General features: G+C 43.3%; 2 protein-coding genes and 1 long non-coding RNA gene across 6 annotated transcripts in view; 1 reads left to right on the top strand and 2 right to left on the bottom strand.

The window, feature by feature from the left end:
* Positions 1–9,702, bottom strand: part of DIP2A (disco interacting protein 2 homolog A) — a 79,796-nt gene extending 70,094 nt beyond the window's left edge. For all 3 annotated transcript variants that reach the window (XR_008431872.1, XM_053947906.1, XM_053947905.1), the window contains exon 1: positions 9,553–9,702. Coding sequence is in view for 2 of the 3 variants with exons in the window: in XM_053947906.1 (XP_053803881.1) it covers positions 9,553–9,649 (97 nt within the window). In the remaining variant the exon portion in view is untranslated. The remainder of the gene's footprint in view (positions 1–9,552) is intronic.
* Positions 9,633–19,341, top strand: part of LOC128790818 (uncharacterized) — a 30,051-nt gene continuing 20,342 nt past the window's right edge. Inside the window, exons 1-3 of one of the 2 annotated variants that reach the window (XR_008431874.1) lie at positions 9,633–9,708; positions 11,195–11,306; positions 15,831–16,067. This is a non-coding gene — a long non-coding RNA (uncharacterized LOC128790818). Of the gene's footprint in view, positions 9,709–11,194; positions 11,307–15,830; positions 16,277–19,341 lie in introns of those variants that run through there. The other variant, XR_008431873.1, reaches the window with a different exon arrangement.
* The window catches only part of PCNT (pericentrin), a 71,935-nt gene continuing 64,725 nt past the window's right edge, over positions 12,132–19,341 (bottom strand). The window contains exons 48-53 of the mRNA XM_053947913.1: positions 17,837–18,001; positions 16,847–17,082; positions 15,297–15,385; positions 14,433–14,595; positions 13,807–13,934; positions 12,132–12,510 (exon numbers count right to left, since the gene is read on the bottom strand). Of these exons, the coding sequence (XP_053803888.1) occupies positions 12,467–12,510; positions 13,807–13,934; positions 14,433–14,595; positions 15,297–15,385; positions 16,847–17,082; positions 17,837–18,001 (825 nt within the window). The 3' untranslated portion in view covers positions 12,132–12,466. The remainder of the gene's footprint in view (positions 12,511–13,806; positions 13,935–14,432; positions 14,596–15,296; positions 15,386–16,846; positions 17,083–17,836; positions 18,002–19,341) is intronic.

Here is a 19,341-nt window from a genome sequence, read left to right on the forward strand (position 1 = left end):
AATTTAAGCTTGTGATTTTTACTTAGCAAATGAGAGCTTAGGTGAAAAAAATTAGAAAAGATGCTCACACTTAAATTTGCTTTTTTCAAATACTGCTTCTGAAAGAAAAATGAAGGAAAAAAAAACTTCCACTGAGCTGCCATCTCTGAAAACAGTGACTATTCTTTGCAAGCTAAAGTAACTCTCACCAAATACGAAACATACACAAACATCTGAAATTAGAAACTTTGGTAATTTTGTTAGACAACACAATTGCCAACAAATGTTTTGTGGTCACAACACCTTTTCCTAACCCTACCAAACTGTGTGCTTCCACAACATGGCCTGTCTGACCTGCTTTCTTTGCAACCGCACATTCTGGCACTTTCTTAACATTTCTTACTCGTTATAAAGTAAGGCAGAAATCTCATAATGTGGAACTTTGACAGAATTCCATCTTACTACAAAGGCAGCTGGCGCATACGGAGCTCAAGCCCCTCCAGTTACATCCAACCCACCTTCCAGCACAGGTTTTCATTTCTCCATCAGCAAATAACTTCTCAAACACTATTTGATAAAATGCTGAGCTGACTGGTATTTTCCCTGTATCTGATGAATCCCAGATCTGTGGGACAAAAAAACATTGATTATGATTTATGGGAGCTTTCATATTTCAAGTTCTAGGACAAAATGCTGCTACAATCAGTAAGCCCTACGTTTCATTTGAGGCTGGATCCACAACAGATTGAAGGAACAGCTGTACAGATACAGGCAGACACTGAAAAAGTTTATTTTGGGTATGGATTCATGTTGCAGCTAAGCTGAAGCACTGGCACCTTCTTTCAATCTTCTGCCCTCAACTCAATCCAGCTCTGAGGCCATATGGCTGTAAGTAGGAAAAAGGAAAAATAAAGAAAATTTTAAAAATTGAGCTGCAGTGAATTATAACAGAAAGCCAGAAAAAAAGATTATTTGCATCTATCTTCATAATATCACAACACCAGCTATTAGTATCCTTTCAGTGTCCATAAATAGCAAATCCTACAAGAGCCAGATTTTTGTCAGACATTGCTGGCATCCAGCAGAACACTGAACAAAAACTCCCTGCTAGTTGAGGGATGAAGCCCAACTGGATTCACCAGGTGTTGGAATTCTCTTCAAGTTCTTAAAGTGATATAGAGATAATCAAATAAAAAGATCTTGACCTTTAAAAGGTAACAACAGACATAGAAGATTACGAGCTGCTCTCAATAGCAAATCACAGACACCTACTAAAAGGCACAAGCTTCCACACAGGAAAACAACAACAACAAAAATCCACAGAAGGTTAAAATCTTTGTGTCCTCTGGAGCACTGCTGGGGAAACACCAACTTGACAAAGAAGAAAGGTCATAATAAAGCAGTGATAAAGTGACAGAAGGATATGATGATGATTTGGAGGCTTTAATTATTCAGTCACACATTTCAAGTTGGTCCCCTGAATTCTGCATTGCAGAACTGCTTTGTTAGCCCTCTGCACAGGAAAATCATACATTCTATTTTACTGCACATCATGGTGGGGGTAACAGTTGGACTCCATGAACTCTGAGGTCTTTTCCAGCCTAAATGATTCTATGATCTTTGAATTTGGGCCTGCAATCATCACATCAAGAAAACTCAGGCGAATGCACCAAGTTTATGTTTCCTCGAGAGCTACAAACCTTGTGCCAAGAAACTGTCAAATATTTGATACTTATTCCAAGGTAAATACAAGGGTTCTTAATAACCAAATGAGTGTCATGTAATCAAGAGAGACATGTTTTCCCTCCCATTTACATACAGGTATATTAAAGTCTTTCAGTAACAGAATTGGGTGATACATCTGTAACTCAGCTGTATGAAATATCATCAAGCAGGCACCTTCTTTAGTCCAAGAGATGCCATAGCCCATCCTCAATGAACTCACAGCTCAGAAGAACAGTCTATTCCTTTCAAAAAACCAAACTAACACAAAGAAAATAAAAATCTCCCCAACAGCATTTTAACTAGCAAGTGGAAAAGGAAAATTCACTTTATAATCTCAAGATTGGCAGAGCTTAATTTAGGCTTAGGGGAAGGATAGGGAGGTAGAACATAGGACAGTGTTCAATGCTAATTTTATAAAGGTCTATTTACTTCATAAATGTGTATTTATAATTTTAAGGGAAGCTTATTTTTGCACAAGAATATCTCAAAGTGTTTAATTTTAATCTTCTTAATGTACAGGTTGCCATCATACTTTTGTTCCTCGCCAGGTTTTAACATTCCTCGCCAAAGCAACATGCAAAAGAATAACAAGACTTCTGCTCAAACACAAGGAAGAGATTAATTTAAACACTGGTTAACTACAGCAGAAATCCAGAAGACAACCAATAAAAGCCCCAAGCACCTAACTGGTTGAGTTTGAAATTCTGCTTTGATGGGAAAGGAAGTCGATGACCTAGCATTCCCAGTTTTCCTGGTTCAGAGTCTTCTGTTTCCTCACCATGATAAAGGTAACAGAATAGTACATTTAGTCCTTTTTTCTGCAAGCCTTTAAATGCATCACCATCATTCTTAAGCTGGAAGCCAAAGCCAATAAAATAAGACTTGATGTCCTCACTGCTCCCAAAATTGTTTCATTAGAAACAGCTCAAGGTAAGAAGTGCAAGGATGTTCTCAGCTAAGACTAGATATCTTGTTTATTCTCCTATGTTCCAGAAGGCAGGAAACAGAGGAGGGAGGAACAGCAGAATAACAATGATGGAAAATGAGTATGATGGGGGACTGGGAGTGAGAAAAAAAGGGAAGGCACATTACAGATGAAAACCATTGCCAATCGTACTGTTCCACTGCTACAACAGTGCTTTCTAACATGGTTGCTAACATTTTAGGTCAACTCAACAAGAACCTCTTAACCAGCATTTTATTACCTTCCAAAATAGAGGGGAGAATAAAAAAAAAATCTCCTCTGATCATCCAGCACATCAGACATGGCAAGAAAAAGAAAACGGGTCAATTTGTTTTACCCTCCCAAGGTAGAAAGGTTCAGAGGACTCTTGGGCCCAAGTGAGGCCTGAGGACATCGAGGGGAAAAGGTGAAAAAGGAATAACAGTTCCTGGGTAACCTGGTTTTTGTGTGCTGAATATAGAAGCCTCAGTAAGCAGCACCATGTGGTCTAGCCTAGCCTGGTTTGGTTGGCACATGGCTTTGGCTCGAGGAAGGGGGGAAAAGGCCAACTGGCAGCACAGAGGAAGACCAATCTGGGCTGCTGAAGAATGGCAAGACATTGCCACTCGGGTAGAGAAGTTACCTGTGGAAATCTGTCATGTGGATGCCTACGTCCCCAAGAGTCAGGCTAATGAGGAACACTGAAACAACGAGCAGGTAGATCAGGCTGCAAAAATAGAGGTGTCACAGATAGGTGTGGACTGGCAACACAAGGGGGAGTTGTTCCTAGCTTGATGGGCCCATGATGCCTCAGGCCATCAGGGCGGAGATGCCACCTGTAAGTGGACGCGAGACTGAGATGTAGATTTAACCATGAACAGTATCTCCCAGGTTATCCACAATTGTGAGACATGTGCTGAGATCAAGCAGGCCAAGCAGGTAAAACCCCTATGGCATGCTGGGCAGTGGTCCAAATATAGTATGGGGAGGCCTGGCAGATTAATTATATCACACTGCCTCAAACCTGCTAAGGCAAGCACTATATGGTCATAATGGTAAAAACCACCATGGGATGGCTGGAGACCTATGCTGTGCTGCACGCCACTGCCTGGAACACCATGCTGGGCCTTGAAAAGCAAGTCCCTTGGAGGCACGGTATCCCCACTAATTGAGTCTGACAACAGCACTAATTTCAGGAACACCCTTACGAACACCTGGGCTAGAGAACATGGCACTGAGTGGGTGTACCATACTCCTTATCATGCACCAGCAGCTGGGAAAGCTGAGCGGTGCAACAGACTGCTTAAAATCACCTTGAAGGCACTGGGCAGGGAGACTTCCAAAAATTGGGAGTTGCATTTAGCACCTGGTTAGTTAACACCAGAGGCTCCACTAACTGAGCTGGACCTGCCCAGTCTGAACCCTTGTGAACAACAGAGATAAGGTTCTGGTGGTACACATAAGAGGTATCCTGGGAAAAACTGTTTGGATTAATTCTGCCTCAAGCAAAGACAAACCCACTTGTGGGGTTGTCTTTGCTCAGGGACCAGGTTGCACCTGGTGGTGCAAAAGGATGGAGAGACACGATGCATCTCTCAAGGGGACCTTGTTTTAGGGTGAACTGCCTGTCACACTGTGCCTGTATCTAAACCTAGATGTACACATGTATATACTTTAAAAGTTTAAGTTTGATGTAACATGTTGGTATGGGAAAAAAATCAGGGTGGATAATGTTAGAGGTTAGGAATTTTTTTTTCTTTTCCCTCTCAGAGAATTTTCTCCCATCTGCTGCCTAAGATATGATAACAACCCGACCTTAAGAGAGACAAAAGATGTAGCCAAGGAGAAGGGGGAAAGGTGCAGTAGCTGAGGGGCTTTCCCTCGGGAAGGGTGTGAGATTTTGGCTGGGGTGTGGGGGGCTGGGCTCAGCCCCACACTCACTCTCAGGATGGGGACAGCCTGAAGGACGTCAGCCAGGTGCCCAGACCTGCACCGGGTGTTAAGGTGGGAGAACAAGCTTTGAAGACTTACTCAGTCCCCATGGGCATTTGGCAAGTCTCAGGTACTATCACACAATTAACAGTTTCTGTTGGAGAGCCCAGAAATTAAGAAAGATGCTGCAGGTCAAGTTTCACAGACTGCCATCTGTCTCCCCAGTTACAACAGTTCTTCCCATTGATAGCCTCAGATCATATTTATTTCCAAGACTTCCATAACAGAAAACTACCATTTTAAGACCAGAAAAAACTTAACTTCTAAATACCATGATTTATCACAAGAAAAACACCTGCAAATGTTTGTGGGTGTCTCTTCCTCACCTGATTTCACACAAAGAAATTTAATACCACATCAGTACTGTTGGTAACAAAAGGACCTAAACTTTTCAGGTGTGACCACTACCCTTAGGTTTTATAAGAAAGGTGTTCTGACAAAAAAAAAGTACTCTTATCAATTTATTTTTTAAAAAGCCCAATCAAACTAACTACAAAAAGTATTTGCTGAAGTATCGCTGGAATATTTGCAGTAGCCAAAGATGTCAGACATTAAATACCTTTACTTTTTTCAGGAAATACTTCATAGCTGGTATCTTCTTGTACTCAGGAATTACCTGCAGTACCTCAAAATGTGCCAAAAAAACCCCAACCCTTGCAGAAAAATCCCCAAAACAATAAAACCCCACAGAAAGCTTTGTTGTCATATACAAAACTTCTTCCTTTCTTAGAAGGGAAATAAAAAAATGGGATAAAAATCACATGAGAGTCAGCTTTCAGTCTAGGCAGGTGTAAACACTTGAAGGGGAACCAGAGCAACCAGCCCACTGACCACTCCAGTAAACTGCATCCTTTGCCACTAAACGTCAGCCAGGCTCAGGAGAAACCTGTGAGCAATGTGGCAGGAAGCAGAAAATGCTCCTCCCCAAATTAACTGAGAAATAACTGGGGTTATAATTAAGATGGTAAGCTACATGAAATACTTTTCTATCTCTGAACTAATCCTACAGACTCTTTGATAGAAGCCACTGAGAAGTGTTCCCCATCTGTCAATCGATGGACTAATAGAATAGATTTGAACTAGCAAAAAAATCTCTTCAGCCTCTTTACTGCAGATAATCTCTGGAGTTTCAGCTTAGTCCATAGAATCATTAAGGTTAGAAAAGACCTCCAAGATCACAGAGTCCAAAGTAAGACCAACCTACAAATTCCTAGCAAACAGAAGAAAACCCAAATCCATTTACTTAATGTTTCAAGCTGCAGAAATTCAGACCAAGAAAATGTTGTACCATTCACATGCCAAACACCACCTCAAAGGTGGTACAACTGTATTTTAATTCCTGCAGCTTTTTAATCTGATTTTTACTGAATGCAAATTCAGTGTTGTGCATCCAAATGGCCCAGACTAACTGGATCCAGACAAAAACAAGCACCAAAAATTTGCAAGAAAAGAAACAAATGTAGTCATGTGTTCTTGTAAGTCCCTGAACTGCTAGCTGAGGACACTGCCACCACCACCAGTCCTAGAAGACAAAGCCAACACAAGCTGACACCGGGTCCTTGCTGCTACATGAACACATCACACAATTTTACCTTTGACTACTGGTATGTATCTTGTCTTTAGATAATCAAGGAACAAGTGAAGCATCTTCCTGCACAGATAACCCAGAATAAGCAAAAAAAAAACCCAATTCCAAAGTGGTGTACAAGTACATTTAGGTACATTAAAAAAATTAAATATATATATATATATATGATGCAGTATCATAGAACAAGAACAGGCTTTAAAATGCACATTGATGCCTTTCCTACAGAACCTCCACTGCAGATAAGAATTTTTTAAAGAACTCTTTATAACCTTAGCTCTCTTTCAGAGCAGGGAAGAAAAAACCACGCTAAACCTCCAAAACAAACCACCAAACCAACAAACAAACCCCCAAAACTCAGCGTTTTGTAGTTACTAATAAACAACCTGAAGTACTGGAGCTTCACAGCATCCCCATCATACTCTGCCACAGACCCTGCCAGTCTGATTAGGGAGCTCTGCATCTTTCCATTACATCAGAAAGCTGCAGCATCTTTGAGTCTTAAGATAAGCAAGCCTAGTCCACAGAGCCATCAGCTGAAACTCAGCTTAGATGCCAGGCATGGTCTCAAAACTGCCCTTATCTCCCCAAAAGGTTGTGGGCACATCTCTTAGTTTTCTTTACAGGATTCACAGTTTTTTTTTTTCAACAAGAAATAAATTAGTGTTGATATATCAAAGCAACACAGTAGCATCATAGTAGGATCACTTTTTATCCTGAACTATTATTTTTCTACTACATGAAGAATACAATGTCAAGCAAGACATTAGGATCTTGTAAAGCTGAAGGATTCCTAAAGTGCATATGATTTGAATTGTAGCAAGAACTGGCATTCCATCCCCATCCAAAATTCTTCTCAGCTGAATGCTCTACTTAGGATTTTGAGATGACTTTAGAAAGTACCAACATACTCATGTCTCTATTTTTCTCTACACCTCAACACAAACACTCTTCCCAACTTTTGCTGTGATCATCTGAAGCAAAACCAAAGGAGGAGATTAATCATCTTCCTGACTTATTTTCTACAGGTGAAAATAATGTAATCAAAGAGAACAGACATTATTCCTGCCTCATCACAACACATACAATATTTCAATTAACAAAGTACACAGACAATCTAGAAAGGAACTTGCCCTCACATTTCTCCTTTTCTCTTTGTCCTTTCACAGTTCCTCTCAGATGATGGGAATACCCACCCAAGTACTCACCTTCTCTAACTTGTGGCATATTCAGCATTAGAGATCTTAGACTGCTATTCCTTCCTCTCCAAGTAAGCAAATTCTGGGCATTAATGATAGAGCTCCATTAAAAGCTGCCCATACAAACATCAAGCAATGGCAGGATATGAGCACATAACACCAGATGTTGAAGAACTACTTGCAAACGTTTTCCAGTTTAGGAGAGACAGAAAAGGAGTCACATCTAAGCCCATAAACTAAGTCTTCAGAGTGATCGAGAAATTCAAGCTCACATTACCACTTTACCCAATCACTCCATTAATCCAGCAGCTACACAGAAATACACATTCCACATCAGACCCACAGCACTAGGACAGTGTGCAATCACTTCAGGCCTCTCACAGGTTTAACACACTGCAGATCCCCCTATAAAAAAATATTTTATCAGTTAAACAAACACACAGTCAGGAGCTACAGAGCACAGGAGCCAGCCCCAGGATATCCCTGCACGTGTCAGCAGGCACACAGGAAGAACCACTGTACCCAGCACGGCCACGGAGCACACGGTCCCAGCTCACACGCAGGAACTCATCTTGCACATGCAACAGGGCATGCCAGGTACTGCTTGTGACTGTGCCAGCAGGCATGCAGCAACAGGTTACACTTGGACAACAGTCACCCATCCTACACTTTTCCCCTGCCTCTGCACCAAAGCTTCCACACTGGAGATGACGACAGCAGACTTGTGAATAACTTCTGAAACCGTGACCTGAATCAGGCAGCACATGTTTAGGTGAATTAGCCCAAATTTCTCCCAGCTGAACCTGCTGATTTGAAAACTGCAGCATCTGAGGAGCACATTGAATGCTGCTAATCCCAAAACCACAGATGGTATTAAGAGGTTTTTAGCCCTTTTATTCAAGGGTGCAGCTTGACAGTGTAACTGGGGAAAATGCAAGGAGCAACTGCTCCCAGAACATGCTGCCTCGGTCACCCCCACCCCAGCATGCCCCCCTGTGCCAAGCACTTATACCTGCCTGTCTGCAGAGAACGTGCCAGAGAATCAGTATGCAGAAAATCCTTCCCTGCTCTTTAACAGAGATATCAGGGCTAGCACCCACAGGGCTGTTATCACCAAACACTGACCTGGAGGTAGAAGGGATGCCTCCTTTTGGGGGCTGAAAATCCATCAAATGGTCACAGCGACCCTGTGCCTAGCGCTGCACATTGTCACCTCTGGGCCCATTAATGCACAGGGCTGGAGCCCCTCTGCTCTGGAGACAGGCAAGGAGAGCTGGGGGTGCTCAGCCTGGAGAAGAGAAGACTCTGGGGGACCTCAGGGCCCCTTCCAGTGTCCGAAGAGGCTCCAAGAAAGCTGGAGGGACTTTGGACAAGGGCCTGGAGTGACAAAGCAAAGGAGAACGGCTTCCCACTGACAAGAGGGCAGGGTTAGATGGGATACTGGGGAGAAATTCTTTGCTGGGAAGGTGCCGAGGCCGTGGCACAGGCTGCCCAGAGCAGCTGCGGCTGCCCCATCCCTGGCAGTGTTCCAAGGCCAAGTTAGATGGGGCTTGGAACAACCTGGTCTAGTGAAGGTGTCCTTGCTCATGGAAGGAGGATGGAACTGCATGAGCTTTAAGATTCCAACCCAAACCATTCTGTGATTCTATAAAAATGGAGCAAGCATCATCGTATTCCTTCCTGACTGCACATACAGTGAAGCACAAAAAAGTTGGAAATTAATGACAGATACAGAGAGAGAGATTCAAGGTTTAACCTACAGATGGCAACAAATATTAAAACTAAAATAAAATTGTCTTTCCAGAGTATCCAGTTGCACACTAACTTGCCCATTCGGAAGAGCTCCTGCGGGGCCTCCACCAGGCGCCGGCCGCAGGGGCCGCGGGCGGTCGGTGCAGCCGCGGGGACGGCGGGGGACGGCGCAGGCCCGCCCGAGCCCGGCGCCGCCGCCCGCTCCCGGCTCCCGGCCCCCGGCCGAGGGCTCCGGCAGGAGCGGAGCCCGGGCGCGCCCAGAGCTGCGCCGGGGGGCGAAGCCGCCGCCGCCCCCAGGCCCCTCGGCGGCACCGCGGCCTTCCTGCCGCGCCGCCGGCCCCACAGCCCGCCCGCGCCCCGAGCCCGGCCCCACTCACCCTCCGACAGCTCCAGCTCCAGCTCGGCCAGGCTCTCGCGCACCTCGGGCGGCAGCGGCACGGCCTCCAGCGCGCAGCCCCCGCGCTCCGCCGCCATGGCGCGGGTGGGCGAGCAGCGAGCGGGCCCGGCGGAGCCACCGCCCAGCGCCGCCGCAGGTGGGGCCGGGGGCGGGCCGGAGGCGGGCAGCGGCGGTCCCGGGCCGGCAGGCAGGCAAGGAGGAGGAGGTGGCGCCGGCCCCGCCGCCCCGCGCAGCCGCTGCCGCAGCCCGGGACGCGCGGCCCGCGCCAGGGGCGGGACGGGGCCGCGCCGCTGGGGAGGGGCCACAGCGCGGCCCGCCCGCTCCTGGGTCCAGCCGCTGCCCTTCTCGTGCTCCCTTCCTTTTCCCACCCTCCTCGTTGCCTTGGCACCTGCTGAGGCCCCTTTCCTGTGAATACCGATACTGCCCTTTCCGTCCCCACTTCTTCCTCCCGACTGAAAATAGGAACTGTGACCCAGCCTGAGCCCACGGGGGCCACCGGGTATCCCAGGGTAGAGCAGGGACATTTTCGTGGCACGGAATTCCGCTCTGAGAGCCTGGCTGTAAAGTGGTGCCTGGGACTGCATAAAGGAAAAAAAAAAATTAGTAAGAGTGTATTTTCTAAAGCCAACCCCTCTCAAAGGGCAGTAGAGAGCAGCAGGAAGCGTTTGGGTTGCAGGCTGTGTTGAGGCAGTAGCTTTTCCCTGCTCAACTATAGGTTCCAGGGTGAGTGTGTGGCAGGGCACCACAGCCTCACGTTCTGGAATTCCTGCTGCCTCCCAGAGGCTCAGGCAAAGGCAAAGCCACGACCTTGCCAGTGGTCCTGACCACCCAAACTGCTCTGCCAGTAGCAACTTTCCTAGAACTAGAAAATAGGGAAAGCTGGGGAGTAGTTCTGCTGACATGTGCTTCTGTCCAAAACACTGCTCCTGTTTGGGATGATTGGGTTCATGTTGGGGCTTCCAATTTCTCTACTTAAATTACTGGGGTCAACACATCACAGTAGAGTGTGTCCCATGTGGCTGCCCTTCCAAGGGCATTGACACACCACACCAGCACTAGGAAAACCATGCTGCTTAAAATGTCACCCCTTACATTGGGAAGAAACACTTCCCTTCAGAAAGCTGATGGGAACATAGCCACAAGGGAACACATTATCTGTAGCTGAGATCCTACTGGGTTGGATCCCTTTGATGCCATAAGTTTTAATTTTCATATTTTCCAGATTCCATACTGCATTAGTATATCTCTGAACTTCATACGAAGTGTTAGCAAGTTCTCCTCATGGTTTAGTTAGACAAAACAATCCTTTTGCAGCCCAACAACCAAGGACACCATTGCAACTTCAGGCCCAAAAAGTATAAATAACAGCAATCTGGGAGGATGGGACTGCATTACCTGAAGCTGTAATTGGACAATTAAACCCCAACATTTAAATGGACCAAAACTTATAAAAGTGTGAGAATGTGTGACCTGTCATCCATCTTGGGTGGAGCCTCAGCCAGGCTCTTATGCTGCCCAAGGTGTATCCTTTGAAGGCCTTTTTAGTAAATACCTGCTTTATTCCTTTAGCTCTGTCTAGCCTCTGTTCCAGGCAGCTTCTGAAGGCATAATGTTCTCTGCAGATTTCTTTCCTGAATAGAAGGCTGCACCTCTGCCCCGTACCTCCATGTCCAGCCTGTGATCCTGGAAACAGTGACTGCCCAAGGAGACTCTTGGAGAGCGTGTAGGGAGGAGGTGAGGCAGGGAAGCACCAACTGCTACAGAAAAGTTCCTCTGAGTGCAAAGCCATGCCAAGGCTTGCAAGAGCCCTGCATATTCTGGGACATAAAAAAGCCCCTGCAGACCGATTTAAAAATGTGCCAGTGCAAAGACAAATTCCCTTGAAACAGAACTGATCCCTCATCATCATCTTTGGAGCATCTCATGCTCCAAAGTTAAAAAACACAACTGCTTCAAATGTAGAGATTTCACAGATCCAGAGTTTAAAATATTCTGGGTTTTAAATTCTTCCTATGCCTTTTCTAAAGAAAAATAGAAATATCACAGAAAAATCTTATTCAGCATGATACTTGGATCTCATTTTTGCACTGAGACATTGTGACTGGAAATAGGGGTACCATCAGAGCACCTCTTTCCTCTTCTCTGACCAGCAACTTCATACACATTTGGAACTGCCCCCCTGAAGGCAGCTACAGCACGAGATACCAGAGGCAGGATCACTCACATTAGATGTAGATAGAGTTCACAGGTTTCATTTGATACGTTTTGCCAAAAATGCATAGAGTTAAACAAAATGATGGGCCTTTTGAACTAAAAAAATGAAGCTAAAAGTGTCCACAATAAATAGGACAGACTGAGGGAGGATTTGCATACTGAAAAACCAGAAGAGCAAACCCTAAATTCACAGAAAGCCACATGTATCTTTGATATTTTTGAAAGTATTTGAGCTATTCCTTTAATTGGAGTGATCCTACAGAAATATTAAAACCCAAACAATTATAGGAGCAACAAAAGAAGTAAATAGGTATGACAGAAATAAGCAACCACGCGATGTAAGAATTCACTAATAAAATGCCATTTTAATGACTTTTTTTACAAGGAATCCACCTATACACTATAGAAAAATAAACACCACAGACTTTTTGCAGCTTACAATACAGCGATGCAGGCACACTTCAGCTGTTGACTTAATTTCACATGAGAATGTAAAACATTGTTCTTAGTGAAAAGTAAGTCCCTCTTAAAGTACTAAAATATAATAAAAAGAGTCATATAAAAATCTGCTGTAAAAGCACTGCCCTTTATTCAGTTGCATGGAAGATTGCAAGTGCATTTGTTGAGTGAGGACCGACTCAGAGGAAGCAGGAACTTGCAGGACAGATTTTGTGTTTCCATTACTTTTTTAGGTTTCTCTGATGAGGTGAACCTAGCACTTGCCCTAAATTAAAAACAAAAAAGATATTAGAAAACTGCTTGTGTTATGAAGCAACAGTGTACAATTAGCAGCATGTTATTTCCTCAAAGCACTTCATATGAGCTACACTGAAAGCAATTCCAATTTTCATGAGCCACCTAGGAGCAATCCCAAACAGGATTTGAAAGCCTAAACATCTGCCAAAGAAAACCTTCTATACCCTGGGACCAGTGCTCCATCACAGGCCTGCTTTACCCCCACTGACAGCTCAATTCTGCCATTCCTGTTCATTAGGAACTGGGAAATCACTTGGCTGACAGCACTGTTCTAAAGATTGCAGCATCATTCTGTAATGCTTGGACATTATTGTCCTGGTAACATGGAAATGACAGAAATCATATACACTTTTCACAGAAGTGCCGTTCATCGTGTCCCAGTTGTGGAGTACTTATTCCACACTTGGAATGATGCAAAATGTGTTCCTTCCATAAAGGCTGTCAGATTTCAAGTCTAAAATCTGTTTATCTATCTGTATCAGCCATGCAGCTGCAGTATTTGGGAAAAAAAACCCAAAACAAACAAACCCAAAAAGTCATGGTAATAAAGTTTCTAGGTAAAGTCCTGCTGAGAACAATGTCAAAATTCCCAAACTCTTCAGGATTTCAGGATGATGTGATTACAGTTTGCAAGTTCCTCCTTAGGACAAGGTGTTTCTGTGCTATAATCAACATGTAACAAGAGGAGGTAATGAGACTAATTAAACTAAGTAAATCTGGTCTAGAAATTAGGTGGGACTGTTTTAAATAGAAAAGCAAAGTGCCACTACAATCCTTTGTGTGCTCTTCGATAAATCTTAGAACTAGATGGCTGTATTTACCAGCCTCCAAATCTTTTTAAAAAATCTGTTGTGAACATAAGGAAGTGATAATTAAGGGAAGCATTACAGTTTGTGCTGCAGAGAAAGCCCTGCTCAGCTATTCCAACAGCTATGTTTGACTTTAAAGCAAATTAACTCTATACACAGCTTCATTTAAATTACAACACTTGCTTGTTAGGATTTGGGAACGGGAGGAGGGGGCAGAAATCACATGAAATTATTCCATTTTATTTCTTTCACTATGAACTTAGAGAAATACCACACTTGGACGAGTTTTAGATACAACTTGGAAAGGTCCTTTTGGAGACTGACTTGGTTGTTACTCCCCAGTAATGATAATTATTCCTTAAAATGATGCTCTTTATTGGCAGTGTGTACAAAGAACCTTGTGAGAAGCAGCCCAGACTTGCAGGAGCTGTGAGGGGTGACAAGGTGGTTCTTACCTTGCTGCACCCCTCGCAGCCTTTGCTGAATCACCTCCAAGCGATGGATATATTCTGTGAGTGACTGTTCAGGATCCTGAGGTGCCACAAGGGACTTGTCTGGAGCTGAACTTGGGGACAGATGCAACCTTAAAAAGAAAAGAAATTATTTTCTCCTTCTCATGCTATACTCTCAAATATATCCAGAAATTGCATTCATATAGTTAGGAATTCTGGGCAAAGAAAACTGGAACCACTGCCCCCTTTCCATTTGTATAGCTGTTCCTGGAAACAAGAGCAGTAAGAGGCATTATTTAGCCTACCTTGGATCTACATCAGACCTGAGCCACCACTAATCCAGTCACACTGAGCACCAGTCAGGGCTGCTGTTATTAATATCTTGCTCCATATAATACATGTGGCTTTTCTTAGCAGGGCTGTCAGAAGCAGACACATGCCATGACAGAGGAATAGGGTGGAGTAGAATTAAGTTTTTTGGAAGTTCTTGCGGGTCTCAAACTCTCCAAAACATTTTGGTGAATTCCATGCAAACCAGAAGACTACCTGGCTGTTTGTGACAAACCACTCAGCAAAGTTAAAAAAAACCCTACAATAATCTGGAGCATCCCCCACCTTTGCAGACTGACCTGTTGTGGGAGCGGGAGGAGGATCGTGGGGAGAGGCTCGTGAATCTTGCAGCACAGCTGGTTCTGTGGCACAGCCCTGTGTCCCTGTCCTGGGTAGGGGGAGAGCTGACAGGGGCAGCTGGGGGCTGCTGCTCTTTCAGGACTTCTGTTCTAGCACCAGAGGCTGTGGTAAATATGAAGGGTTAAAAAATATGCACTAGGAACCATTGAGAACAGGCTATCATAAACACATCCAGTAAACCCATGAAAATGACAATAGAGTATGCTTAAGTCTGGTTTTAAATGCAGGTAAATACACTTTCCACAGCTAACTGCTTTTTTAGTTTGTGAGGTTTTTCTTGTTTTTGTTTTAACCATATTCAGTAGAATTGTGATGCTATTTTGTGTTGAGGTAGAAAGTTCAACATTTGAGGATTCAAGTTTCTTAGGAATCATACCACTGTGAGTTTAGGTACAAAGGTGGTGTTGTCTTTTAAAATAAGCATTTCCAGCAACTTAGAAACAGTGAAAAATACATAGTACCAGGTAATGAAAAATACACTATTTAATCTGAATTTGGTTAAGCATTGAAAAGGTACAAGTAATTGAATTTTACATTAAGGGCAACAGTTCCCCAATACTGGGTGCTGCATTAAGATGTTTGTTGGAATTCTTACAAAGGCACTCATCAGTAACTCAAAGGAACACTCAAGTGTTCCTCAAGTAACTCAAGCCCTTACTGACCTACATCAGATCATCTATCCCTCTACTCTACAGATGGAGTGGCAAAATAAACAGATTTTCCCACTTGGGTTTTGTTTTTAAATGAAATACATCACTCAAGAGAAATTACAAAGAAAACAATGTACTTATCCAAACACATACCTGTGTTACCTCCTATACTGTGAGAAATGCTTTCACCCTGTGTGCTCTTCCTGTCAACTTTGTTCCACTTCTTCACCAAAAACTTTAACCTTGGTAAGAAAACAAATTTGTACAAGCATTAAAAATAAGCAGAAATACATTAAATTTTAATATTATTTGTTGGTATAGAACCTATTAAACAACAAAAGCAATGATTGTTGTGGGAATGACAGGAGAATTCTTCAAATTCAGTCTTTGGAATGCTGGCTTATCCCATTTTACCCTGCAACAATCTTTGAACTGCTGAAAAGACTTGCTTGTTTTGGCACTGCTCCTAATGTCCAGAGAGCTCTTCCTACATGAGAGGAAGAGTTTGGAGGTTACTGTACAAATTTGGAGGTGCTGCAGCCTTTGCTGTTATTATGGTATTCATGTCAAAGACTCTGTTTCATCACCTGATAGAAACTTGCGAGTAATTATTTTAACTAGACAATGAATTTGCTCAGAAATAACCACCAATTACATTTAAAATTGCTTTTTTTTTTTTTCATTCAGTGGGCTCAAAGCCATTGGGAGATGGCACGTTGTCCCATGTACGGCTAGCAAAACCCATTTGACAGTGACACAGCATGATAAAATCACACCCAATGAAACACACACTACTGGATTCCAGAGAACCATTCCTGACAGATCACATTCTGATACAAGACAGACTGTCCAGTGAGACCAAGGAGATAAGGGTCAGCCCCAAAGTGTGGATGTGACAGCTTGGTCAGAGAGTGAGAAAACAAGGTAAGTTTTCTCACAGCACACTCCTGAAACTTTTAGGGAGTTATAGAGAAACAATGATAGCTTGTTATTGTAAACAACCTGCAGGTGGTGTTTTTCTAGTCTTTGTTTTTCTGTTCTTCTCAAGGATTGTTAGTGAGAAAAGTGTTTTTGTTAATTAGCCAATCAGGTAGAATGTGTCGAGTCAGTCTATAAAGAGGAGATTTTTTGGCATTAAAGTTGCAGTTGTGCAAACCAGCCTTCTTGGAGTCTGTGCTGTTTTCTCACTCAATAGCAGCATCAAAGGACTTCAGTTTGTAATGCTGTGCACTGGTTCCCAAATATATTGCAGCTGGGTATCACTCAAGTAGCTTTTTCATAGAATTAGGGAATGGTTTGAGCTGGAAGGGATCCTAAGGAAGCCCACTTTGTTCCATCCTCCTGCCATGAGCTGGGACATCTTCCACTGTCCCAGGCTGCCCCAAGCCCTGTCCAACCTGCCCCTGAACAATCCCAGGGATGGGGCAGCCACAGCTTCTCTGGACAACCTGTGCCAGGGCCTCATCACCCTCACAGGGAAAAATTTCTTCCCAATATCCCATCTAAATCTGCCCTCTTTCATTTTAAAAATGTTTTTTACAAATCTTTAGTTAGCTGAGTTTGATCTGTACAAGTCATGCTTGAACCAGTTCTGGAGATCGCTTCTGCTTAATATTAATGCAGGATAAGCCACAGGAACTATCAATCTTTTAAGCTTCCAAGAAAACATCACCTCTAAGAGACAGGGAGTGTTTTGGCTTTACCTTGAGATGGCAATGATGGCTCTGACTGCACACCTGAACTTGGTGAAGGGCCGGGAGTGTGATCCAGAGAGCTGCAGGTCTGCAGAAGGATAGATTCCCATGCGGGCAATGAGAGACAGAGTTGCTTGCTCACAGTCCTGAAACCCACCAAGCAGCAGCAAGAGGTATTTCTTCTGATAAACTAGAGCCTTTCTAAAGCTCTCTGCTCGAATGTATTTTCGATATAATCTCTGCAACTGTGAAAAGAAAAAAAAAAAATTAAAAGTTCATTTTTTTTCACAGTTACAGTTGCAAAAAGCCAGCCATAAACAAGGTGTCTTCAGGTCAAATATCCAGACTGAGGACACAAGGGCAACCAAAACAATTTTGTACACTGCTAAAATCCACCCAGATTTGGAGTATCAGACCTCTTTAAATCGCCTGAATGTTTTCAAGCAAAATTGTCACACTCAAAACTCTAAAACAGGTTAACTCTTTAATTAAAAAAGTACATCTGCTTAAAAGAAATGTAAGCCAGAATGCATGGTGGGAGAGATGCCTATGAGATTTGATTACAATCAAAGTGTCAGAAAAATAAAAAGTATTTAAGATTAGTCAGCAGGGATTAAAAATAACAAGTGTTTTCTATTTTCATGCTTAGACAAGAAATCCAAGTCTCCCTCTCATTTAAGAGAGGAAAGAAATTCCAAAGATCCAGATTACTTTTGATGCAAGTTCCTGTTTAACACTGAGAAAGTTCCAAAGGAACTTCTCTGATGAGGTACATATGGGGAAAGCTTCTAATTTAAAATAATATACCAAACTGTCTAGAAAATCAACCTTTTAAAACAGCAACGGAAGATTACAGAAGTAAGTGAAACATAAATGCCATAATCTGACAGAACCCCTTTTTCCTCAGCAGATCAGGTTCAAATGATACCTCCTGGCTGTGGCTCTGCTGGCTCTCCAAGCTCTAGAGACCCCCTTTGCTGGCTGTCCCCATGATTTTACCTTAGGATTGGAAGTTTCTGCCACTGGTTTGTTTTCAATTTCAGCTTTGGCTTTAGCCAGCTGGGATTCTGCCTGTTTCAGCATGTTCTGCAGCGTGTTCCTCTCTCGTTGCCAAGCCTCTCTTTCCAGCTCTTGAACAGGGTCAGCATCACTTGTAGATCTCACCTAAAATAGAAACCTGAAGGAAGTGAGCCACAATGGGTTTTGCACATTGCTTCCACAATCAAACAGCTCAAACTGAGTAATAACCCAACTTTATGACAAATTAAAACATAATAACAATGAGCCTGAAAACCAGCAATGGTATTCAGGTGTTGAACAGCCCAACGGCAAACTGAAATGCATGAAAAGCCCTTCTGACTTTCATCTGACTTTCTTCTACATCCACAGGCAGCACAGAAATAGTGAAGATGTCTGTGTACATGCAAAAGCAAGCTGCACATACAACAAAAACAAGTTGTGAAAAATTTTGAAAAAAATCACACATTCAATTCTGAGAGTCTGTTGTCCAGAGAAGCTGTGGCTGGCCCATCCCTGGAAGTGTCTAAGGTCAGGTTGGACAGGGCTTGGGGCAATCTAGTCCAGTGGAAGGTTCCCAGCCCATGGCAGGGGTGTGGAACAAGATGGGCTTTAAGGTCCCTTTCAGCCCAAACCATGCTGTGATTCTGTCAAACTGAGTTTTGTGATAAGGAATGAGACCCAGGACTCCAGCTCCAATTCCTCATGGAAGTTCTGCCTTTGTATCCCTCTTTGTATCAACTACAAATTTACTGGTCATCAGTTACATCAGTGCATGATGCAGTAGATCACAGAAGAAATACAAGATTTTTTTTTAAGATAGCTGATGTTTTATCCCTTGAAATAAAATCTCTCCATTAAAGAAGGCAGTACAAACAACTGACCCCAGTTCCTCCTAGCAACTTATTTCAGTACAATCTGTAGTATCTGAAGGAGTTTTACATGAGTCATCTATGTCCTTGATTTCTACTGCACCATTTGGCAGCTGATTGACCAGACAGCTCCATTTGGCACAGATTTTCCATGCTGACATTTTGCCAGGTTCCCTGTCCAAAACTCCCCAATTTATTGCAACTCAAGGTGGGAAAAGCAGAAAATTCCTTTGGTCTCCTGAGCACATGGTTCAGTACCTTAAAGGAAGGAGAAATTCAGGAAGGAGACTGAAGGAAAAGGTGATTCTGGAGGAAAAAAAAAATATCAAAGCCTGAAAAGAGGGCAGAGAGGAGGGATTGTTTGTGTCCACAGAAGCAAAGCTACAGAGGTGGAGTTTTTGCTCCTAAGCCCTAGAAAGGCATGTGGCTTTAAAGTGCTCTACTGAACACTTTTTTTGTTAAACAAAATTTAAGTCAGGAAACTTGAATTCCTTTATTTTTGTGTGGTCAGTCCCTGAAGGAGGGAACTCTGCTCCAACGAGAGTTCTGTCTGCAGCTGACAGCTCTAAAGGTTTGTGAGAGGAAGGCTTAACCAAAATAACCCCATGAACTTGG

Source organism: Vidua chalybeata, chromosome 7, assembly GCF_026979565.1.
Source record: "Vidua chalybeata isolate OUT-0048 chromosome 7, bVidCha1 merged haplotype, whole genome shotgun sequence".
Lineage (NCBI taxonomy): Eukaryota > Metazoa > Chordata > Aves > Passeriformes > Viduidae > Vidua > Vidua chalybeata.